We start from the raw sequence: 22,161 nt of genomic DNA on the forward strand, positions 1-22,161 counted from the left end.
AAGTTATTGGAATAAATGAAAGAGAGTATTTTTCCCTTCATGAACTTGTAAAAATCCGCATTTTATTTTAAAAATTGGATGCATCAACACCACTTCTGTGCCGAACGCTCTCCTGAGCTGAAATGAATCTTTGTCGAGTCTATAAACCCATGTGTGTAGTGATGGACACAAAAATAATTTATTCATAACTTTTTTAGACATTGTATTATATTGAACTTTAAAAGGCCCTCACAAGAAGAAAATTTTCTACCTGAATTATTTTGGAAAATTCTACACTGTCCAGTGCGCTGCCATGATTTCTTAAAAGAAAAATCTGAAATGGTCGAGCCGCCACATTAGTGACACTGTCCTGGAATGACCTAGAAGAGTCGACGATAAATAGAGAATTGTTGAATAATTTAGTCGGCCCTTGCTGAAAACACAATGCATATGCAAGGGAACGTGTTGCACCCCCAAGCAGCATTTAGTACGTTTGTAAGCATTTTTGCCACTGCCATTGGTGTTCGTTTTGCAAACGCTATCGCATTGTTGAACCCACCAACAAAGTTAGACTTGAAGATCATTTTGTAGTTGGCTCTGAAATTGGGATTCTATTTAAGAATACATAGTGCTTACTGCTGCTGTGTGATTATCATATCTGATGGGCCACCATTTGGTTCTTGCATTTACTTCTTATGATCAGTTTTGTGTTAATGCCATCTCCGTAAATTGTGCACAGGCTGCAATGGATGTGACAAAGAAAAGCTGCCAGACCCCCCAGGTGGCAGCTGCGGTGTTTTTCCGAGTGCCGTGTAACTCAAATGAGTCTGAAATGAGTCTGGTGTCACTGGCCCCAGAGCAACATTAATGTCATGGCAACCCCGCTTCTTGTCCCAGCAATCAACATCACATACTAAGAGCCTGAAGGCAGTTTACATGCCCTCTACTGTTAGCATGCACAAGCTTATTTTTCTTTAAACTGGGTGTATGGTTCTCGGAAGACCTTTCATGGTCCACTCATGTTGATAAACTAAAAGCGGAACTATCTAGAGCTATTGGAGCTATTACAAGAGCTTATTTCAACATGAATAAAAGAGACCCTATATTACGCACTTACAGTTAAGTTACAGTATAGTAGTCTGGCGTACGAACACAGTGACAAACTACAATAAATTATTAGTCTTACAGAAAAAAACCTTACGCATCTTTAAATGTTAACATGGAAACAGAAGATATATTTAAGAGCACAGAAGACACCAGGACACATTTAAGAACATGTATGAGAAAAGAAATAATAATAAAGGGGGGGGGGGGGGATCATTGTCCTTCTCTTTTTTTTTTTTTAAGTGATTACTTGTTCCCAAATATCAGTACAGATTTGCTACTCTGCTGCTAAACTTGGTATCTTTCATTTCTTTGCAGGCATTTAATACTTTCATTGATGACCTGTTTGCATTCCTCATTACAATGCCAACAGCTCATAGGGTGGCTTGCTTCAGAGATGATGCAGTATTCCTAGTCTATTTATACCAGAGATGGTAAGTTGTTTGAAGTCACTGTTGTGACATCCTTGTACAGTAGATAGACTTCCTGGAGTGTGAACTCAAATTATCTGATAAGCTGAGCAGTTTGGGGACCTTGGTTTAGTTTCTCATACGCTTATCACAAGGAATTCTTAATAAATGTGGACCATTTCACGTGTTCACATTGGTTGAAGTGCAGTGCTAAAAATGCAGCACAATGCTAGGGAACTTTGCCGGGCTAGTTGGTTTGGATTCGTAATAGACACAGAGCAGCGCAACACGGCAAGGGACCAAGAATAAGAAGATGCGTCACAGTGCTAACATTCAGCTGAACGTTTTATTTGATTGCACTTGTTATTTATAGAATGACAGTAGATCGATAATAAACCAAGGAGACAAACATAGAGATACAGTACAGAACCCACACATGTCGTCACTGTGATCACATCGCACCTGGTCATTTCAAGGCGAAGATTCTAGAACATGGGTTCTCAAAGTGGGTTTCGCGGAACCCTGGAGTTCCACAGGCCCCTGCTCAGGGTTCCGCGAGCCACTGATAAATTTTCCATGGTCCTGCGCTTGCCAAGTGGCGAAAACGACGAACACGAAGTTTGCTCGATCAACTCAACCCCCATTATCCATGCCCAAGTGTCAAAAAGCATATCACAGTGTGTAACGGCAACGCGCGAACTGCGTAATAAATCCGCAACCAGCTTGTAGCCACCCAACCTCCGAAAACGGGCAGCCGTGGGCAGCGCGCCTAAGCTTTCGCACTTGAATCTCGGAGGCCATAACTTAGCACCATGCGCATTTCTCTCGTTTGTAGACAGCGTAGGTGCCGATTGCGTGCGCATGGACGTATACGTCGGCGGAATAAAGAAATAAATGCGTGGAGCACCGCAAATGCGCGCTGCAAAAGAGCAAAAAAGCGTGCTAGCGTCCAAAAACGAAGCGGTGCAGTCCGCATTGCTAGGGTCCCCAGCGGCAATCTTACGCGACACGTGACTGGCAGCAACGCCGAAACGCTTCGCGTCTAATTGTGCCTTCAAAGCCTTTATTCTTGCGTTAATCACCGCACGTAACACCTCGTTGGCGGCTAGCCGCATGCCTTCACAAGTGCGTAGTCGCCATCTATGGTCGCGCCGATAGTCACCACAGTTTCGTCAGCCGCGGTTGCGACAAACAGTAGTTTCGTTTTGACTCGGTGCACGCGACGGCTGCGCGCCTTCACCCACTTCCTCCATGCCTTCACGATTCACGATCACGTCGATAGCGACCGCGGTTTCGTGCGCACTTGTTGCAGCAAACGGTAGCTTCGTTTTGACTTGGTGCGTGCGTCGGCCGCCTGCTTTCTGAACCGCAAGGCCGCCGTCCATGATCGCATTGATAACAGCCGCGGTTTTGTCGGCAGCGGTTGCGGCAAGCAGTAGTTTCGCCTTGACGCAGTGCAAAGCTGTCGAAGATGAAGAGCACCGGCTACATCGCGATGGACGGACAATTTGTTGGCAACCAGCTCACTAGCGAAAAAATAATCGGGATGTGTGTGCGGTAGTAAAAGCGTGTCTCAGATAAAGACCCGCGCCGCGAAGGATATTGCGAGGCCTTTGCCGCTGCTAGCTCTGATCAGTCATGAGATGAGAATTTCAGCTGCCGCACTGCTCTTGTGCGAAATAGAAGCAAGACTTGCTGATTCATTCAGTAAATAAAAGCGTGTTGACGTAGTAAGCATTCACTTAATGTTTTCTTGATGCCCTGGGTAATTGGACATTCGCTTAATTAGGACATTTTAATTCGGTTAATTCGGGGGGGGGGGGGGGTTCGTTGGCGCTTTATGGAGCTTAGCAGGGTTCCCTGGAACGAACATGCTTGAGAACCCCTGTTCTAGGAACATTTTTTCTTTCTCCGATAAGGCCAAAGATGGAAAGCTCACACATTTCTTTTGTTTTGTCGATTTCATATGCTTCAATTATCTCTCGTGTCATTCTGCCTAGGGCCCTACTTAGAATGGTTGTGTTTTTAAAGATTGGGATGCAACCGCAATTCTGGCAGTGGATTCCTAGATGGCCTGAAACCAGTTTTTTACGTTGTACTCGTGTCCTGCCTCTGGTTAAGGCACTGGCCTGTTTGACCTATGTACACGTGCTTACATGACAAAGGTATAGAATATACAACGTCTTGAATGCAATCCACATGTTTTTCACAATGCTTTATGGCACAGCCGGGCTTCTCTCTCTCCTGTCGGCATTAACCTTTTTGCAAAGCCCTTGCAAGCATTCTGGAGGACCGGAGGGCTGCCAGCATTCTGTAGGACGCCGGAATTTCTCGCTATCCTTCGCAAATTGTGCAAAATGGTGTGCATGCGTGGAACTATGGCCACCTTTTTTTTACTTTAGTACTGTTGGTCCACTCACTGAAGTTTACCCTACACTTCCTACTCACATTTTCAGCTACAGCGGTCAACAGGCTCAGAGGACAGCCTGAGTCACTTAGACGTTTAGCCTGGGCCCACAAGCTTGTTTCAAGCTTATGTGGAAATACTTCATCAATGAATTTTGCAAACACATGAACTTATCACAGCGCGTTTTACCAATTTCGAGTGAGCAGAAGTAAACGGAAGTACTGGCTTATTGCCTCTAGGATCGTAGCTCCAGCACACGCCTCTTGACGTGAAATACAACCCTAAGCCTAAAAATCTTACGAAGTTGTCTTTAAGCATTCCATGCGTCAGTGCCTGAGGAGGTAACTCCCACGTAAGCATGGATAGCGTTTCTGAAATGACCGAGTCAAAATTGTTAGCTTCATTGTTGGTCACAAATAAATATTCATCTAGGAATCTAAACACAGCAACAACATCCGTATGATTCAAGCGCTCGTCAAGGGCCTGCTTGCGCTTTGCTAGAAATAGATCACTCAAGCATGGAGCGATGCATGATCCTATACATATGCCGTTTTTTTGTCTCACATTGTTCCACGTCCACGTCGCAGAGGTTGAGTTGAATAAAAAAAATAGGAGCTCTAAAAACTGCTCAAATGACACCCTGGCAGTATGTTGAAATTGGACCGCTCCCATTCTGTCAACGCCTTCGGCCACACATGCTATCAATTCCATCTGAGGAAGGGAATAAAGATTTTTTACTTCAGTAGAAAATACTTAAAGGTTTACATTCTGCTTGTCTTTGAAGAACTCCAGCACTTGTTCCAATTTATTTACCCAAAATAGATCATTGACAGGTAACAACTTCAGGTACCGTATTTTCCGGTCTATAACTCGCACCTTTGTATAAGACGCTCCCCCCTCAAAACGGCAGTTTTTCTGGAAAAAAACGTGTACAAGTCGCACAGGTGTATAAGAAGCACCTGTTCGTTCGGTAAGCGATTTAAAAAAAAAACAGTGACGTTTCACTCCGTGAACGCGGATCACACGTAAGCGTATGGGTGTCATATATTTACACTCTAGGCGCATTTCTGCCGTCGTGGTTGCCGCGATGTACCGTATAAAGTCCAAGGGCAATAACATCGTCCCTGCGCGCCGTATGCTGTATGTGCGAGTGAAAGCGTGCGACGGTGAGCCAAATCGCGCACAAGGGAGGAAAGTGGGAAGGCAGCACGGGAGGGAGGGAGGGCGGCTTGTACTCTGGTAGCAACTGCGGAGTTTGCGCAGCAGCGCGCGCCGTATCTTGACGGCGATCTGCGAATGCGCCGACTTTGGAGTCGGTCGACTCGTGGTCGGCCTGCTGCCGCTTGCTGTCTGCTCCGTCCTTCTTGCACGGGTTCTTCTCGCACGAACTCAATCGCGAGAAGAACCCGGCACCTCGATAGCGCGCACAGAAACCGTAGCAATTAAGTCAACCACCACGCTTCACGAGGCCATAACTTCGAATCCGGTTTTGACCGCAGTTTTCCCCCCCCAAAAAATAACATAAGTTTTACAAAACTCACCGACAAAAAATTCAGAAGAAAAATGCCTCTTATGCACCGGAAAATACAGTACTTTTGCAAAAACAGTGCTAAACATTTCTGCCAGGTTTTATTCTCTGAGATAATGACTCGGAAGGGACATTCCTTGTTATGCATTTTTGCAGAGATAAATACAGTACTTCTAATTCCATTTTCCATCAACCAGGCCAGGCCTTCCAGATTAAACTCTTGCAAAGCTTTTTCACATTAGACTGGACTTTTTCCAGTGAAATTTCATTGTGGGTATCCAAAACAGAATCAATAGCCTCCAACGCCTTCGCATGGTACATCGATTTACGCATAACTGCGAAACCTCCTCCTTTATCTGCCAGTAACAGAGTGAGCAACTTATCCTTCAAATACTTAACTGTCCCAGTTAGGGAAAGCTTCCTGCCCGGAGGACAGACACGCATGCGAACGTCGACACCTTCAGATACACACATGCCGAACCATCCCTAAAAGTTCCGGACTGGAATTTCGTGGTGCATCTTCAAACTTCGGTCCACACTTAAGCACCTGTTGTACTTTGTCCGGTAAAGTCGCATCATCCACAAGGTTGGAGGGACTTGATGATGCAGAAGTCTTCTTCTGTACTTGTGTCCTCAGGCCAGGAAGAACTTGCTGCCAAAGGAACTCAGTTGTGCGGTCAACCAGTCGTGAAAATTCCTGCCAGCTGTTCAAGCTTGAAGTCGGCCCCAGAAGTAGCTTTGGTTGATCCCTGTACATATGAGTTTGCCTCTGCCGCTCGGAACGCATCACTTTGCAAATCCGAACACCGTGGTTGAAGGAAGGCAAACAGAATCCAAATAATGCCAGTACTTCAGGTGGTAACACCTTATGATGGATGCAGAAGCCAAGCATCCGAGCTTTGCAGGCCGCTGTTGGGATCAGCGGGATGACGTGGGACGGTTCAGTACCATACCATGGTGGAATGCCCGATGTACGAGAAATGAAATTTGCTAGGGCACGCTGCCAGGCTAGTTGGTTTGGATTCATAAGAGACGGGGAGCAGCACGGAAAAAGAAAGAAGGTTTCTAGAATCTTCGCCTTGAAATGACGAGGTGCGATGTGATCACAGTGATGACACGTGTTGGTTCTGTACTGTGTCTTTATATGTTTGTCTCATTGGTTTTATTATTGATCCGCTGTCATTGTATAAATGCGATGAAATAAAACGCGATGAAATAAAACATTCAGTTGAACGTTAGCGCTGTGTATGCGTCTTCTTATTCTTGGTCACTGTCGTGTTGCACTGGTCTGTGTCTATTATGAGCGCAATGCTCTTTGTGCTGCATTTCTTAGCACCCTGCAGAGTGACCGTTATATGTTGCTGCTGTTTTGATTTATTTAACCAACAGGCAATAATAATAACAAAAATAAAAAGATTGAGGCCAAGAGGAGGGTTTTTGGCAATAGACTGGCTATAAATCTTCAGTCACAGCCAGTCATTGAGAATTATGCTTTGCAGTTATGCTTCCATCTTAGGATGTCTTGCAAAGACGAGATGTGTGACTACGAGTGAGAGAACCTCCACTCAAATCATGGTTTTGGCAAGTAAAACCCCGGAATCTAATCTAATCTAGGAAAATCCACTTCACTATGCCATGTGTGGGCATTCCATGCTTGATTAGCAACAATTGCTGCATTCATCATCACCACCTGTTAACAGAGTATGGCAGTGTGGTGTCAGCGCACCAGTTACCAAATGCTACGAATATGGCACTTTCATATTTCATAAATCTTAACAGTTCATTTTATAATTGGTGATTTCTGAAAGGGTCCTGACACCATACCTGTCAGAATGAACTTTGGCACTGTGCATTGAGATTGAAGCGTAGCATGACAATGTTATCAACAATTACTAGGTTAAAATGAGCATTTGTGCAAACGTTTTACTAGCTAACATGACGACACCATCATCTGCCTTTACTAGTAAGGTGGCTGCACACTCTATTGCTACAGATACTAAACACAGCATACCGTGCATTTGTGTGTTCCTTTGCACACTACTCACATTGTTGCTAGCTCTTTATGTAGTGCATATCCCTACGTAAACCAGATTTTCTAGAAACAGATAAAACTGGAAATGCTGCTCTCTAAACAAGTTCTAGGAAAGCCAGAAGCTCACGTGTGTTTAAATGGCTGTTTTCCAGGGCATCAATATAGACAAAATGTGAGCATCACAGAAGTGCTTCCATAACTTTTTGTATAGACGAAAGAAATGACCATCCTTGTCACGTGACTTGTCAAAAGATGGGATCAATACTTTGGCACTTGTTTTTCAAAAGTTACCTGCCAGGGATTATCATTCACTTTGATGGTTAGCAAAGAAGACATGAGTAGTCAGTGTAGGCATCTTAATTTTTTTTTTTTACGCTCTGTCTTAGCACCACCTTTATTTACAAACAAGCAGCTTGTCTATGCAGAAGCTGCAAAAGAAGCTGCAGTATGTCACGGGAAAATTCAATAGTGCCTCTGTCACCCTTAGCACAGGTCAAAGAGATTGATGTCCCCATTGAATGATGGGTGTCTATCAGCTGGTGGGAAAATTAGCACAATTACGACGAACCTGGTTGTCAGTAATTTTGTGAAAAGGCTAGAATACTTTGGAACAAGGTTTCAAAGTTTTTTTTTTTCTTTTTTTTTTTAAGTCTATGAATCCGGCTCTTTTCATATTCGCGCTATGGTGTAGAAGTTGTTCCTTTTTCTTTCTCCTTGTACCACAGCACACACTCTGTATACATGCACACATAGCTTCTCAATGTGAAGCGCACTATACAAATGCTATACCCTATTGGTTCGTGGGCAGTGAGAAGCTCACATTGTGAACTAACATTGTGTGCCAACTATTTATTGAAACAAATGGCATGTAGTATTATGCCTCGTTGTGCACATTTGTAGCCTTCTCTCTTCTGGCCAAAGCTCTATTTTCCTTATGTGACATAGCTTTTATCTGCTAAGGCTTAGTGGATTGATGGCTATACAGAGACAGTTGCGTCCAGGAAGATTGCACATTCTCAAACAGAATAATGTTTGGCCTTTTGCTAATTTTTCATTTCCTGTCAATGCATAATCTCTGAATTCAGTGATATTACAAGGCTAAGAGATGCCTCACATGTACACTGTTAGGAATACGTGGGTTAAAGCAACAGTCATCTTTAAGTACAAGTTAGAAGCATGATGCAAACATCATAATGAAATCAGTTATACTTTTAAACAAGTTCTGAAACCCTCAACTAGAAGGAAGGGTTAACCTGAGATGAAGACATGCTGTGTAGGGAGCAACCTGCATAAAAGTGGTGAAATTTGCTTGGGTTAACTCTTTCCTTACCCTTTGCTGCAGGAACTACTGCACTCAGTATTTATGTAATACATAAACAAAAAGCAGAATGAATGCACTTTTCACGCATAAAAGTTTTATTAACAAGATGTATGTAAAAAAAAGATATAATTTCTAAAATCAAGATTGTGGGATAAAATTGACCAAAGCTTGTAAAGACACGCTTGTATCTACTTAGAAAAAAAATGTTTAAAAAATTATGAGATACAAAATGTATTGCCGTCTAATAAGCACTATCTCAAAAAAAAAAAATCAATATTTTTCATTGTATAAAACTAACTGCAAGCACTTCACTTGGGTGTGCCGAGCTGCGGCTGCCGATGTTCCGGCTGGTTTGCGTCATCGTCGCTCTCAGAGTCAAAGTCCGATGAAAAAGCTGCATCCTCAGACTCGCAGCTGCATGATCCATCGATAAAATCAGCCGTAGACGCAGCGTAATCACAAGATCTGCGATCTTTCAAAGCACACGCGCCGCTCTCAGATGCAGCCATTTTTGCTTTTTACTTTGATGAACGCGAAATTTCAGAGCGCGTTCAAAAATTACCACCTGGCAGAGAAAAAAAGCGAACTGCTTAAAAAACAAAAATATAGTTCTCCTCCTTCAGGTCCGATAACGCAGTGTGTCCGTGAGCACTGCGGAAGGTCTCGAAAGCGGCGTTTCAAACCATCGAGAACGGGCTAACGATGTCCAATGGGCACAGTACGGAAAGGGTTAAACCAGTGGGGTAATTACAATGACCTTGTGCACTTAATGATACAAAATATTCTAAAATCACTAATTACTAATTATATGCTTATACAAATTATATGCTTATAATATTGCTTGTGAAATTTGTACAGTCAAGCACCTCTACAACGAACGCCTCTACAACAAAATTATCTGTACAGTGAAGGAATATTTCTGTCCCAGTTGTATAGTGAGGTGTGTGGTACGTGGTGCGCGACCTTAACGAAGTTATCTGTATAATGAATGCTTTTGGAGGCCCCAAGCACTTCATTATAAAGGCGTTCGACTGTAAATAGGTTTCAAGTACATGAAATTGAGTTATTTGCACAGTGCCGTCAATGTGCAGTGTTTCTTTTTTATGTTGAAAACAAAGCTTGCAATATTTTAAAAAGGTGCTCTTCATTAGTTGTTGTGTGCCACAGCAACGCTGTTTTTAAATTGACTGTAAACAAACAAGCCTTACTCCCAATTTCACCTACACATTAAGATAGGCAGTAGCACCAACTATAGAATCAAGTAGTGCTCTCACTTTTATGTCCATAGGCCCTGTTAATGTTGTACATGTAGCAAATTTCACGTGCACAATATGGAGACGGCATATCAGGGACACCAATTGATTCCCTGTTATTCTGCTCCACAAGACACATATAGTTATATGATATTTTGTTGGAAGAAGATTACGAAGTGAATGTCATTTAACACCACATTCCACTTCTTTGTTAAAGGTTGTTGTAGGGATTCTCTGATTCTTTTCTGTAGTAACTTGTGCATGACTGATGAGTCTGGCAGAAAGTTGCATAACGTAATACAAATGCAAACAATGTAGCTATTATATCATGTATTATAGCTCTAGATAAAAGCTAATTCATTCATCACAATAAATGAACTATTAGAATGTTAAACAAAAGGCCCTCACAGTTATTATGGAGGTGGGAAGGGCTGTGGATAAATTTCAACCACCTAGTATTTCTTTATATTACTAAGAAATTATCATTGTGGCCTTTCAAATTTAATTTCTGCTGAAATCTTCAAAGGCAGGAATTTTTGCATTTTCACCACCAAAGTGCTGTTGTAGCCAGGAAACAAACTTTAATTGTATTTGTGTTTAAGTTTCATATTTAATTATATTTGGGTAGGTATTCAGCTACCTACCCAAATGCAGTGCCGCACGCAAAATTGTATAAATGTGAGCAAGAATGTGCAGATGCTTTGTATTTCAGAAGTAACAGTAAATATTATGGTACTGATGCTTTCAAATTAGTATAACTTATATAGGTCTTGATAAACAATGCTTTAACTCATGCTTACTTCAGTGCCTATTGATTATAGGCTTTCATACGGTGTGTGGTGCTAAATGGAAATGGAAAATGGAAATGCAGCCTATATATTCAAATACCCAGTAAGCATGGTCTCTGAATATTGTTGTTGTCACAAATGGCTAGAGGCTGTGACGTGCAGCTTAGCCAGCATAAGGCGCCCACGACATTTCATCCGATAGCCTAAAACAGTGCCTACTTGGACCAGTTGGTGCACAACAGTTAGAATCGGCAGTGCTAACACAGGACAACCAGCAAGAATAGGACAGGTCCAGCCGGCGTGGGCAGTTTCGTTGGCGGACTGGGCCTTCGCCGCTGCATTAAGGAGTCTCTGCTAAGCTTTTGCTCTATGGCGGTGTCGGAGCAATGCTGGTCGGAGGCGCCGCCGGATTATTTGGCGCGCTGCTAAGTGCATTGTCGGTCCGCGGTATGTTCGAATTAACCATAGCAAATGCTTTCGTGTTCGAATTACCGAGCGTTTTCGCCCATTGAAATACACATAACTTTGACGGGACCACAGCATCAGTTCGAATAAACCGGCAGTTCGAATTAAGCGTGTTCGAATTAACGAGATTCGACTGTAGTATGATGCTTTTCCAGGCAATAAACCATACGACTCCAATGGACGACTTTAGAAAATGGCGCGCGCCCTCAAGGGCCAGCAGTAAGGCATTATGTGAATCTTGAGAGAAGGCACTCGGTCGTCTGCTTCAGTTGCAGCCACCCACATAGGATGTGCCTTGTCTGACTGGAGTCAAGTCTTTCTTCTACTGTCTTAGCTAACCATAGCACAAGAGGTTATAAAGGTAAGCGTGACCCAAGTGGCCACAAAATTCTGTGTGGGTTCTGCAACCATCACGTTCCTGTGCAGTCAGTGCACTGAGTGCATCCGTGCTGTGGTACCCGCTTTTAGTCTGCCAAGTATATGCAGCGAAGCTCGTGACTCGTAACCTGCTTTTCCTAAATCCATGAAACACACAACCGCGACACATTGCTGAGAGGACATTGGCACACCATCAGAACATGAAGTAGGTTTTACGTACATTACTACTTTGTTGCATTTCGGCTGTCTGTAAGAGAAGTTCCAACAGCAATCATGTTTAAAGCGATTTGGTGCATCAACAGTTTCTTGTGGAGCTTTTATCCATGTGTGTTATGCACTGGAATATGCCTCATGCCGATTAGAATACCAAAAATGTTATTTTGAATGGATATCTCTGAATGTGTCTTTCAACATATTTTGACAAGCTGCCTGGGACCACCGACAGATTGCACGTAAACATTGCCTGCCGCTCGCGCTTTCTTTCAAGCAAGCCTGTACTGGAAAAAATTAGCCTTGGTGTATACTGGTAACAGTTAAGAGGTTCCTGGTAGGGTGTTTTTTATCTTTAAGAGCACATGAGAGCACACTGTTTCACAAAACGCTGCGCAACCACAATTGATGGCAGCAGCCGTCTGATAATATTTACAAGCCTTTCGCACGTTTCGGGGGCAAATAACTTCTCAGCAATTTCTCATGGAACAGTGCCTGTGTCAGCAAGTATAGCCGAAAAGCCCACGAAAAAAAAATCACCTGCTGACTTTAGACATTTCTGTGCATAGGGACAGCATGGGCAAAGGGCACGAGACATTTCGTGCACGTCAAAGTGCAAGCCAAGCTTGCTCGCGTTGCCACGCCCACGCGCCTGGAGCTATGTCATCTGCAGAGACCAATCAGAACACACAGTTGTTCGAGTGTTTCGATGGTGAAAGGGCTCATCGCAGGACCCCGCAGCAACTGCAGTATCGAACTATGCAGCACATGGCCTTCAAAATCAAAGTTGACCCTCAAAATTCCCATCTTAGGTACACAGTCACAGTTATCAGCCCATTGTTGTGTCCTTTCTCCTGCCAGTTGCATCTTGTTAGCGTAGTTGGTCGAGTTGCTTCATGAATTGTGTAATGGATGCATATCTTGAAATTGTCTGATTACTTGTTTCTTTGAATTGCTGCAAGGTTGTATCCTGTGGATAAAAGCCGTGTGAATGAATTTGGGGAGAGCTTTGACAAATCACCAGAGAAGCCAAAAAAGGAATGAGCCATCTTGCATTCACTGCACACGGACCACAGCCTGCAAGACCACAAGCCTGCCCAAAACCCTTTATTGTATTCTCTGACATCAAGGGACACTCCACATTCCATTTCTCTGAGGCCAGAACACCTTTTCATTGCAGTGTGTTCGCTCTACTTTCCAGCTGGACCTTAACAGTGATTTTACCTTTGAAAGTGTCATGTGTGGTAGGTTTGAAGAAAGCATGCTGGCTGAAAGTTTCACTATCACATGTGGAAGATTGGCAAAAAAAAAAAAGAAAGCTTCATTACATTTGTGGTATTTGGAGGTACCTAACCAGTGTCCTACTTTGTTGCTTTATTGGAAACAAATTTGTATTTCTTTTTATTCATAAAAATAGTGCTTTGTGAGCACAAAAGCAGAGAATGTGTCATGCATGTATACCATGCTATAAGTGCACTACAGTTTTTCTTTTTTTTCTTTTTTTTTTTTTTTTTTTGGTGTCTTCAAATATCTTGGTACTACACTGTAGCAGAAAGAACAAATTAAGGTGAGAGATCTTGATGGTGTCAGCGTTATCAGCATGCCATATGCATACTCAGTAGATTTTAAATACTTTCTCTCATTATAGAATGAAAACAGCATGGGTTATATTGATGTTGCTAGAGAAAAAAAAAACTTTTGACTAATGCAGAATTAACAAGAGCAAGTACTTACATCACTTAAATGACTGGTTTAGTCAGTATAGTAATTGCAAATTCCTAAATGGGTGACCTATTAGCATCAGTGTAGGATGGTTATAGGGCTTCATGGTTCTCAGGTAATTTGCATTCACTCTGACACTTAGAAATTTTTGTCTTTCAGCATGTTATCATTTTTATCCATGAAACTTGAAATTTTGTAAGGTTTATGGCTGGTGTACTGAAGTGGAATAATAAAATGCATTGTTGCTCAGACTGTTTATTTGTTTGCGGGCGTGGAGTGATTGGGGTAAACGTAGCATATTTTGAGGTCGTAGCAGAGCCAATTTATACAACATGAGATCTAATTTCTGTGTGCGGGGTGATTCACTGTAAGGTAATTTGAACAGAGAACACCCTTAACCTTATTTTTCTTCAATAAAATTATTTCTCTCTCTCTCTTTACGTATGGCGATACTCTCTTAGCTTATTTGAACAAAGGACCACTGAACAAACAGCAACTGTTGTCTTCATTGGCAGTGAACCGATCATGTCACTGGAAACTAGCAGTGGCTGAATTTTTCGTTCCAGAGAATTAATGGCAGCAAATATTGCGGCTTTTTTTGTGTGTGTGTGTGCGATAAAAACAAGGATGCTAGTTTATGTGCAAACACGAACACGAGAGGGAATGAAAAGGACAATTTGTAGGGGTGCTCGACTCTCTTGTGCCTCCTGATCTTGTTTTCCCTGCATGGCTCTCGTGTCTCCTGGAATCCGACTTCCTTGCATTGCATGTGCACTGCCAGTAGTCGGTAGTTGCGCAGCGGTATGAGAGATGGTGCTGGTGTTTTGATACTAGCGCCACGTGACAGCGTGAATACTCGAGCACAAAGGGACTGAGCTTCCCTTCCTTTGGCGTGGGGTCGGGGCTGCGCGTGGACGGCCGCGTGCTCGCTGACACGCTTCGTGAGACTGTCCCACTAAAGGCTTCGGAGCAGGGAACCGGGATGGACAGAGCATTGTTCGAACACGCCACCATTCAGGTGACTGTACACATGAACGATTAGGCGTTGGCGGGGCAAACATATTCACTCGATATCCTGCCGCAGTGGGTCGGACTTCCTCAATTCGTCACCGTTCATCGACATGTTCTATTTGCAGTAATTCGGCTGGCTGAAGTATTGTTTAAAAGGCATAATAAATGCCCTTTTGATTGTTTGCACTACTGTGTCATTCCTTATTCCCAAGAGTACGTTTCAGACCCCACAAACTTACGATTCCCTACTAACTTGCTCAGTTGTTCTGTGCTAGTCAACCTCATAGTCAAGAAACTCAGTTGGAGAGGGAGGACTGTGCAATTAACGGGACGTTAATTGGTAAAATCTGAACCTTAAATTTAATCACAAACTTATAGAAACAAGCAGTTTGAGTTCAGGCTTGTATTCTTCAAAAGTTTGGAGCTAACAGAAAGCTTCCTCAATTAACTTGTTCAGTCTCTTTAAATGCGACTTCTTCATAAGTTTCATCCAACTAGTGTACTGATTTCATCTTGTAGTTCATTTATTGTTCATTTATTTGCTTACTAATGAGAGCAGCAATTTGCAATCAGCATATGACCTGAATTCGGCCTTCCCACCTTAATTATGCCAACTGCTCCTCAAGGACAGTTAAACAATTAACATTGATGTAGAAAAATTGGCTTTTGTGCGAAGCTTTTTAAAAACAAAATACTAATGTGCATGCCAAAATGTGGGACTATATGTGCATACATCAGCAAAGGCCCAACTCTCTGGTTGGGGCTAAATGAAATCATTGCCCCTTCAAGATTTTGTTCAGCCGAAGTCACTTTATACACTGTGTCTTAACATGGCAGTGTGCTGGAGCCAATTTTGTCAGCAGTACGGCACTGCCTGCATCACTACGCCTTTCTAGCAGGTGCAGGGTATGTACGAGGTGTGTTCAAAAAGAAACCGAACTTTTGGAATAGCGCGCCAACCAGCAGAGGGAGCACGCTGCAGCTACTGAGCGCATGTAGCGGCAGGTTTAGACAACAAACTGCCATTTGCCGCGTTACGCTCGCTACAGCCGCTGAAGTGAGCACATGAACAAGCTGTTCTTCGGATTGGTGACAATGAAGGAATTGGAAGAACAGCGTGTGTGTGCATGAAGTTCTGCTATGAACTTGGGAAAACTTTCACAGAGACATTTCAGTTGCTTAGCCAAGCATACGGGAAGGACTGTATGAGTCGCACGCAGTACTATGATTGGTTCAAGCGTTTTGAAGACTGAAGAATGTCAGTCGGTGACGTTCCCAAGCCTCGACGACATTCCACATCCACAGATGATGACCACGTCGAGAGAGTTAAAACTGTGATTTGTAGAAATCGTGCTTTGACTGTTCGAGAAGTCGCTGACGAAGTGGGTATCAGCGTAGGATCATGTCATTAAATTTTTAGTGACAAACTTGGGATGCGTCATGTCAGTGCAAAATTCGTGCCGCGTTTGTTGACTGACGAACAGAAGCAGACCCGTGTTGAAATCACCCAGGAACTGCTTGCTGCTGCCAATGACGAAAACTTTCTTAAGAACATCATAACATGCGATGAGACATGGGTTTATGGCTATGATGTTGAAACGAAAGTGGAGTTATCGCAGCGGGTGGCCAAAGGTTCTCCTCGTCCAAAAAAAAAAGCACACATGAGTCTGTCAAAAAATGAAGGTGATTTGGTTGTATTTTTTGACTGCAAAGGCATTGTCCATCAGAAATTTGTGCCACATGGTCAGACGGTAAACGAAGAAGTTTACCAGGGAATCCTAGCACGTTTGAGAGATTCTGTGCGCAGTAAGAGGCCTGAATTGTGGGAAAATCGGGCTTGGATGTTGCATCGTGACAATGCCCTGGCTCACGCGTCACTCCTGTTGTGCCCCACCCACCATATTCTCCGGACCTAGCCCCAGCAGACTTTTTTCGATTCCCCAAGTTGAAAACCACCTTGAAAGGACGTCGTTTCCAAACCGTAGAGAAGATCCAGAACAATGCGAGAAGAAACCTGCGCGCCATTCCAGAAAGTGCATTCCAGGAGGCTTTCCAAAAATGTAAGAAAAGATGGGAAGATTGCATTGCCAGTAGAGGGGACTACTTTGAAGGGGACAGCACTTAAAATGTTGTACCATAAGCAGTAAAGGTGTTATAGCAAAAGTTAGGTTTCTTTTTGAACACACCTCGTAAATATCATGGCCAAATTCAACAGATTCACTGTGTACAAGCAAGTTGAGCATTTACTGCAAAAAGTAAATGTTTTGTGCATCTGTAGCCAAACTAATCCATGTCATCTTCATGTGAATATACCTTTACATGAACTTTTGCATTGGGACCAGTTGCGCACCCAGGATCTCTGCCAGGGGGGGGCTGACAGTTTGCCTTAGTTTTCCAATACCATCTAAACAGCACTAATTTCAATTTCTTCACGGGAAATTGTCAAAAAATGCGCTTTTTGCGAGTGTGCAGACGATTACATCTTAGTTTCAGTACTCAAAGGTGCAAGGAAAGAAAAGGGGTTAAACAAAAAGGGGGGGGGGGGTTAGCCCGGCCTCAGGGGGGGGGGGGGTTACAACCCCCAATACCCCCCCCCCCCCCCGTCGGTGCGCCACTGATTGGGACAGTTCATGCTATACTATAGTAAGTCATCAGGGAACTATACCCTCTATTTAACATAGGCACTCCATGTCTTTTATAGGTATATGCCTAAAGTTGTAATCACTAGCTATTGCCCATCTTTATTAATTCATTAATTCACTCATTCATTAAAATCTGCAAACCACAGGGGTTCAAGCAGCAGGAGTGCACAGACACTTGCATGAATATGCAAAGGCTATTGCGCATAAAATTGGTAAAATTCAAATGAAGGAGAGCTTCATGCAAAAAATTGATAAGAAAAAAAAAAAGCTCAATAAATAGACTAAAGATGCATGAAAAAAGAAGGCTCTTTGTATGTGTATACATGAGACATTTATTGCATTCAGATACAATATGTAAAATAATATTTAAGTCAACCATGACCCCTCCCCCCACCTTGGCTCTTGCAGAAAAGCCGTACTCTCACCATGGTGAAGATACATATTGTTTTTGGCATTGCAAAAAGATAAGTGTGGTGCATAATTGTGTAGTGATGACCATGTCTGCAAAGTGCTACACTGCTGTAAACCGTGAAAACAGCCAAAAATTCGAAGAAAAGCCCATGTGTCCTGCTTCTCGGATGAGCCACTCTCCCAGCCAGCAGATATAACATCACTGGTATTGCCTCTGCATCACACGCAGTGTACAAATAGACTGCAGCAACACGAACAACTTGGGAATTCCTGTAAAATGTAGAGCAAGCAAAACTACCACCGAAAATGTCATGCAGCAAGAAAAGATGCGAGAGAAAAATAAACAGATCCAATGCAATGTTGGAATCTAAATGGCATGAAGCTTGTTTGAGTGTGAGATAGCATCGATAGTGGGATGACATGCACACGGCCTCGTCGCCTGTAGCTGCTAGCTTTCTGTGTCACGAGGATGAAGGCTATGTACGATGCTTGTCGAGGGTAGAATGTTGATGAGAATTGTACGCACTGAGAAGTACGAGGGATATGTGAATACATTCAACCTTTTAAGTGTTTTGGATGAGCTCAGCTCGTCAATGGCAATAATCCCATTTTCAAAATGATTTGGACGAACTCGGCACGTCCACTTAATTTTTCATCTACTACATAGACAACTGCAGTGCCTGCGTTTGAAATCCACATTTATTTAGTTCTTTTTTGTTTTACTACATAGGTGTAAACACTTTTTCAGTACCTCGAAGGCTACATTGATTCGGACTTCACATGTTCTACAACATAGATGGCAGCACTTTGTCAGCGCTCAAAGACCACATTTTTAGAATCTCGTGCTTTTTGCACCTATGTGGCAGATTTGTAACTATGGCGCTGCCACTGACGGATTGCGCATGAGTCGCACGTGCAATAAAAAGCTGCTGCTTGACCCGGACAGTGAAAGTGATAGTGAAAGCGATGCATTAGAGCCTTGTTCTTCAAGTGAAGAGGGTGATGATAGTCTTCTCATTGCTTATTCTACCGAAAGTGATGATTCGGAAAGAAAACATTGACTTGGCCCGACAGTGGTGCAGCATTGTCATGCTTAAAAGATGAAGCAAATTGGTTGCAAAAGCTTTATAAGGGTTTTCTATGTAGTGAAGTTTGAAAATATGCCATAAAAAGAAATCAAGCAAAATAAGGTCACTTTTGGTCAAAGTAATAGAACACTTAAAGGATTAAGGCTTCTATGCCCATTGTGTCACAATGGCCCATACCCATTATAGGTGATTGGCCAAGTATGGGCTCATACCTACTGGCACATACCAAGGCATTCAAGTTGTTTCCAAACCACAGGGAAGAGGCAAAGAAAGCTTTAAAATGAAGGTGGCAGGGGTCTTGACGTAATGTGTCACGTGGACCACCTACTTTAATATCGGATAAGGCATGGGAGAAATGTCTCTTGCGGGCGCTGGTCAAGGCAATGGGAAAGTGGCTTGCCTCCTTGTACCATCTCTTCTCAATATTTCATTTGCTTCTAACTCCTCTATTATGAAGCTCTTTTTAAAATTTATTGCAGCAGAGCTCTCTTGGCAGCACTTTACTAAAATTTACAGTGGGACCTTGTGGGGGGCCCATGAATTCTATTCCTTTTAGTGTTGAAAAGACAATGGCAAGACAACAAGCATGCATAGGGTTCATGCTTGCCACTGTGTGTTCTCTTTGTCTTACCACTGCTTACATTCATGCTTCAGCACATGAGTGCTTCTTGGACTGTTGCAAGCATGCACAGAAGACAGAGGATACAGCCTATGTGGAATTATGGCGTACAGAAGCCGCAGAATAACTCGACTCCGTCGATATAATTGAGAAGGGCTTTTAATAGCACTGATACGGGCCGTGCAGACCCTGGTAACAGGCGAGAGTCCCCGTTTTCTCCTCTCGTGCTCGCCGACGCTTCTTCTTCTCTTCTTGTTCCGCCGGCGCTTCCAGTGAAAACAACATTCCCGGCCGCGCAGTGAAATTAATCACGTAGTTCAAGCGGGTATAGCTTTTGGATAGGCCTCGTTATAATAAGACCTCCTTGTTGTTTCAACTTGCATGAACGGACATGACCGTCTGAACTTCTGAATACTTCAATCACCCTGGCGAGTTTCCATAGTTGACGGGGTGAAGTCTCGGAATGCACGATAACAATGTCGCCTTCCTTGAAGTCCGTAGCTGGTCGATTGGCCGCGAAATGAGCAGATCGTAGTTGCAGTAGATATTCTTTTCGCCATCGCTTCCAGAAGTTTTCGGTTAGAAGCTTTCTGTACGCATGTCGACGAATGGTATCTGCTCGCCTCGAATTACTGTCAACTTCAACCGTATCGTAGGGTATAGCAGTTAGTCGTCGTCCAAGCAACAGGTCGGCTGGAGTCAGTGTGCATGGTTCTCCTTCGTCTGTCTCGACAAAAGTTAGAGGCCTGGAGTTGATTACTGCTTCGACCTCTGTCAGCACTGTCGTGATTTCTTCGAAATTGAGACAGGCTCTGCCGAGGATTTTACACAAAGAAGTCTTCACAGATCGAACCAGCCGTTCCCACCATCCGCCCCACCAAGGAACATTCGGCACTATAAACTTCCACGAGATACCGTTAGAGGTGAGGTGGTTCGTCACGTCCTTCGCCGTGAGCATGTCAAAGAGTCTCTTTAAATCTGCTGATGCTTTTTGAAATGTCCTTGCATTGTCAGAATAGATAACGCAGGGTAGTCCTCTTCGGCCGACAAGACGCCGCAAGCACAATATGAATGATTCGGATGTCATACTTGAAACGAGTTCGAGGTGGATTGCTCGCGACACGGCACACTTGAAAAGTGTAACATAGCACTTGGCGTCACCGTCTTGCGCGCGTGCTAGGAGAGGTCCAGCGAAGTCAACACCAACAACTTCGAAAGGGTTTGTCGGCACCATTCGGTGACTTGGTAAAGGAACGGTCGGAGCACTTCCTGGTCTGGCAGTGAAACGTTTGTACACATTGCAGCTATGTATAACCTTCTTGACTAGAACACGCGCTCGACAAATCCAGTAGTACTCTCTGATCTGTGTAAGAGTTTCTCGTACACCTCCGTGCAAGACTTGTTGATGAGCTCTTATGGCCACCAGATTGGAGTAATGGTGATTTGCGGGGAGAATTATTGGATGCTTCACTCCTAGCGGTAGCTTCAGAAGTGACAGACGTCCACCGACTCTGAGGATTCCGTCGGCGTCCATAAACGGGCAGAGATCGGCAACGCGCAACGTGGGTTCTAGGGGTCGTCCTCGTGCTATGTAGTTGAGGTCTGCATAAAATTCTTGTTTTTGGACGCATTTGACCCAGTAGTGCTCAGCCCGAATTACTTCTGTCGCTTTCAGGTGGCCAATTTCTTCTGTCTTGTGTCGACAACGGTCTGTGAATCTGAACACCCAAGCTGTTATTCTTAATAGGTGCTGAAGCTTGCTGAAACGCTCAATGCATATAACTGGACTGTGTACTTTGGCTTCCATTACTACTTGAACAGCTGCTATCTCACTTCTGACAGCGTCGTCAATGCCCGACGAAATGGATGGTTGGAGAGGCCACTTGTCCATGGATCCGTGTAGCCAGTCAGGACCATGCCACCATCTTGAGCACGAAGTCACCTTGTCTAACGTCGCTCCCCGCGTTAGCAAATCAGATGGATTCTACAATCCTGGGCAATATCTCCACCGGGATGGTTCTGTTCGGCTCTTAATTTCCGTGATACGATTAGCCACAAACTGTTTCCATCTTGTGCAGTCTCCTCGTATCCATGACAATACAATAGTAGAGTCGGTCCACATAATGTACTCAATACGAATGTTATTTAGTGCACTCTTGACGTATGTCAGCAGTCTTGTGCCAACCAATGCACCTAAAAGCTCCAAGCGGGGTAGCGTTGTTTTCTTTATAGGAGCCACACGTGACTTGGAGATCAGCAACATGGGTCATTCATCTCTGGCCGCAACCGCGTAAATCGCCGCTCCGTACGCAGCTGGGCTAGCATCGCAAAAGACATGCAGGTGCATCTCACTTGGCAACTTCCTTCCTCCGCCAAGGTAACGAGGAACTACTATTTCCTGCAGTTGCGGGAGCTGCCGTACCCAACCTTGCCATTCTTCTTGAAGTTCATTGGGTAATTTCTCGTCCCAGCATATTCCTCGTGTCCACAATCTCTGGAACAATATGCGTATGGCAATCGTGCACGGTCCAACGAGTCCGAGTGGATCAAATATTCTCGATGTCGCTTGTAAAATAAACTGTTTAGTGTCCAGTTTATCTTTCATAAACTCTAACAGGCTGTCAACAGAAAAAGTGAATACGTCTATTGCAGGATTCGAAACAACTCCGAGAACTTTGACCGACTTCTCATGCAGAACCACCATTTCTTGACGGGCAGATTCCTGCTGGCGTTCCAAGGCAACCATTAGGTTGGCAGAATTTGTGGTCCATTTGCATAAGACCATGCCCGCCT

The 22,161-nt window shown here is 43.7% G+C and overlaps 1 protein-coding gene across 1 annotated transcript in view; it reads left to right on the forward strand.

The window, feature by feature from the left end:
- Positions 1–13,848, forward strand: part of LOC119436170 (cleft lip and palate transmembrane protein 1-like protein) — a 73,333-nt gene extending 59,485 nt beyond the window's left edge. The window contains exons 15-16 of the mRNA XM_037702935.2: positions 1,402–1,517; positions 12,838–13,848. Coding sequence (XP_037558863.1) covers positions 1,402–1,517; positions 12,838–12,919 — 198 coding nt within the window. The 3' untranslated portion in view covers positions 12,920–13,848. The remainder of the gene's footprint in view (positions 1–1,401; positions 1,518–12,837) is intronic.
- The last annotated feature ends 8,313 nt before the right edge of the window (positions 13,849–22,161 follow it).

Source organism: Dermacentor silvarum, chromosome 1 (assembly GCF_013339745.2).
Source record: "Dermacentor silvarum isolate Dsil-2018 chromosome 1, BIME_Dsil_1.4, whole genome shotgun sequence".
Taxonomy (NCBI): domain Eukaryota; kingdom Metazoa; phylum Arthropoda; class Arachnida; order Ixodida; family Ixodidae; genus Dermacentor; species Dermacentor silvarum.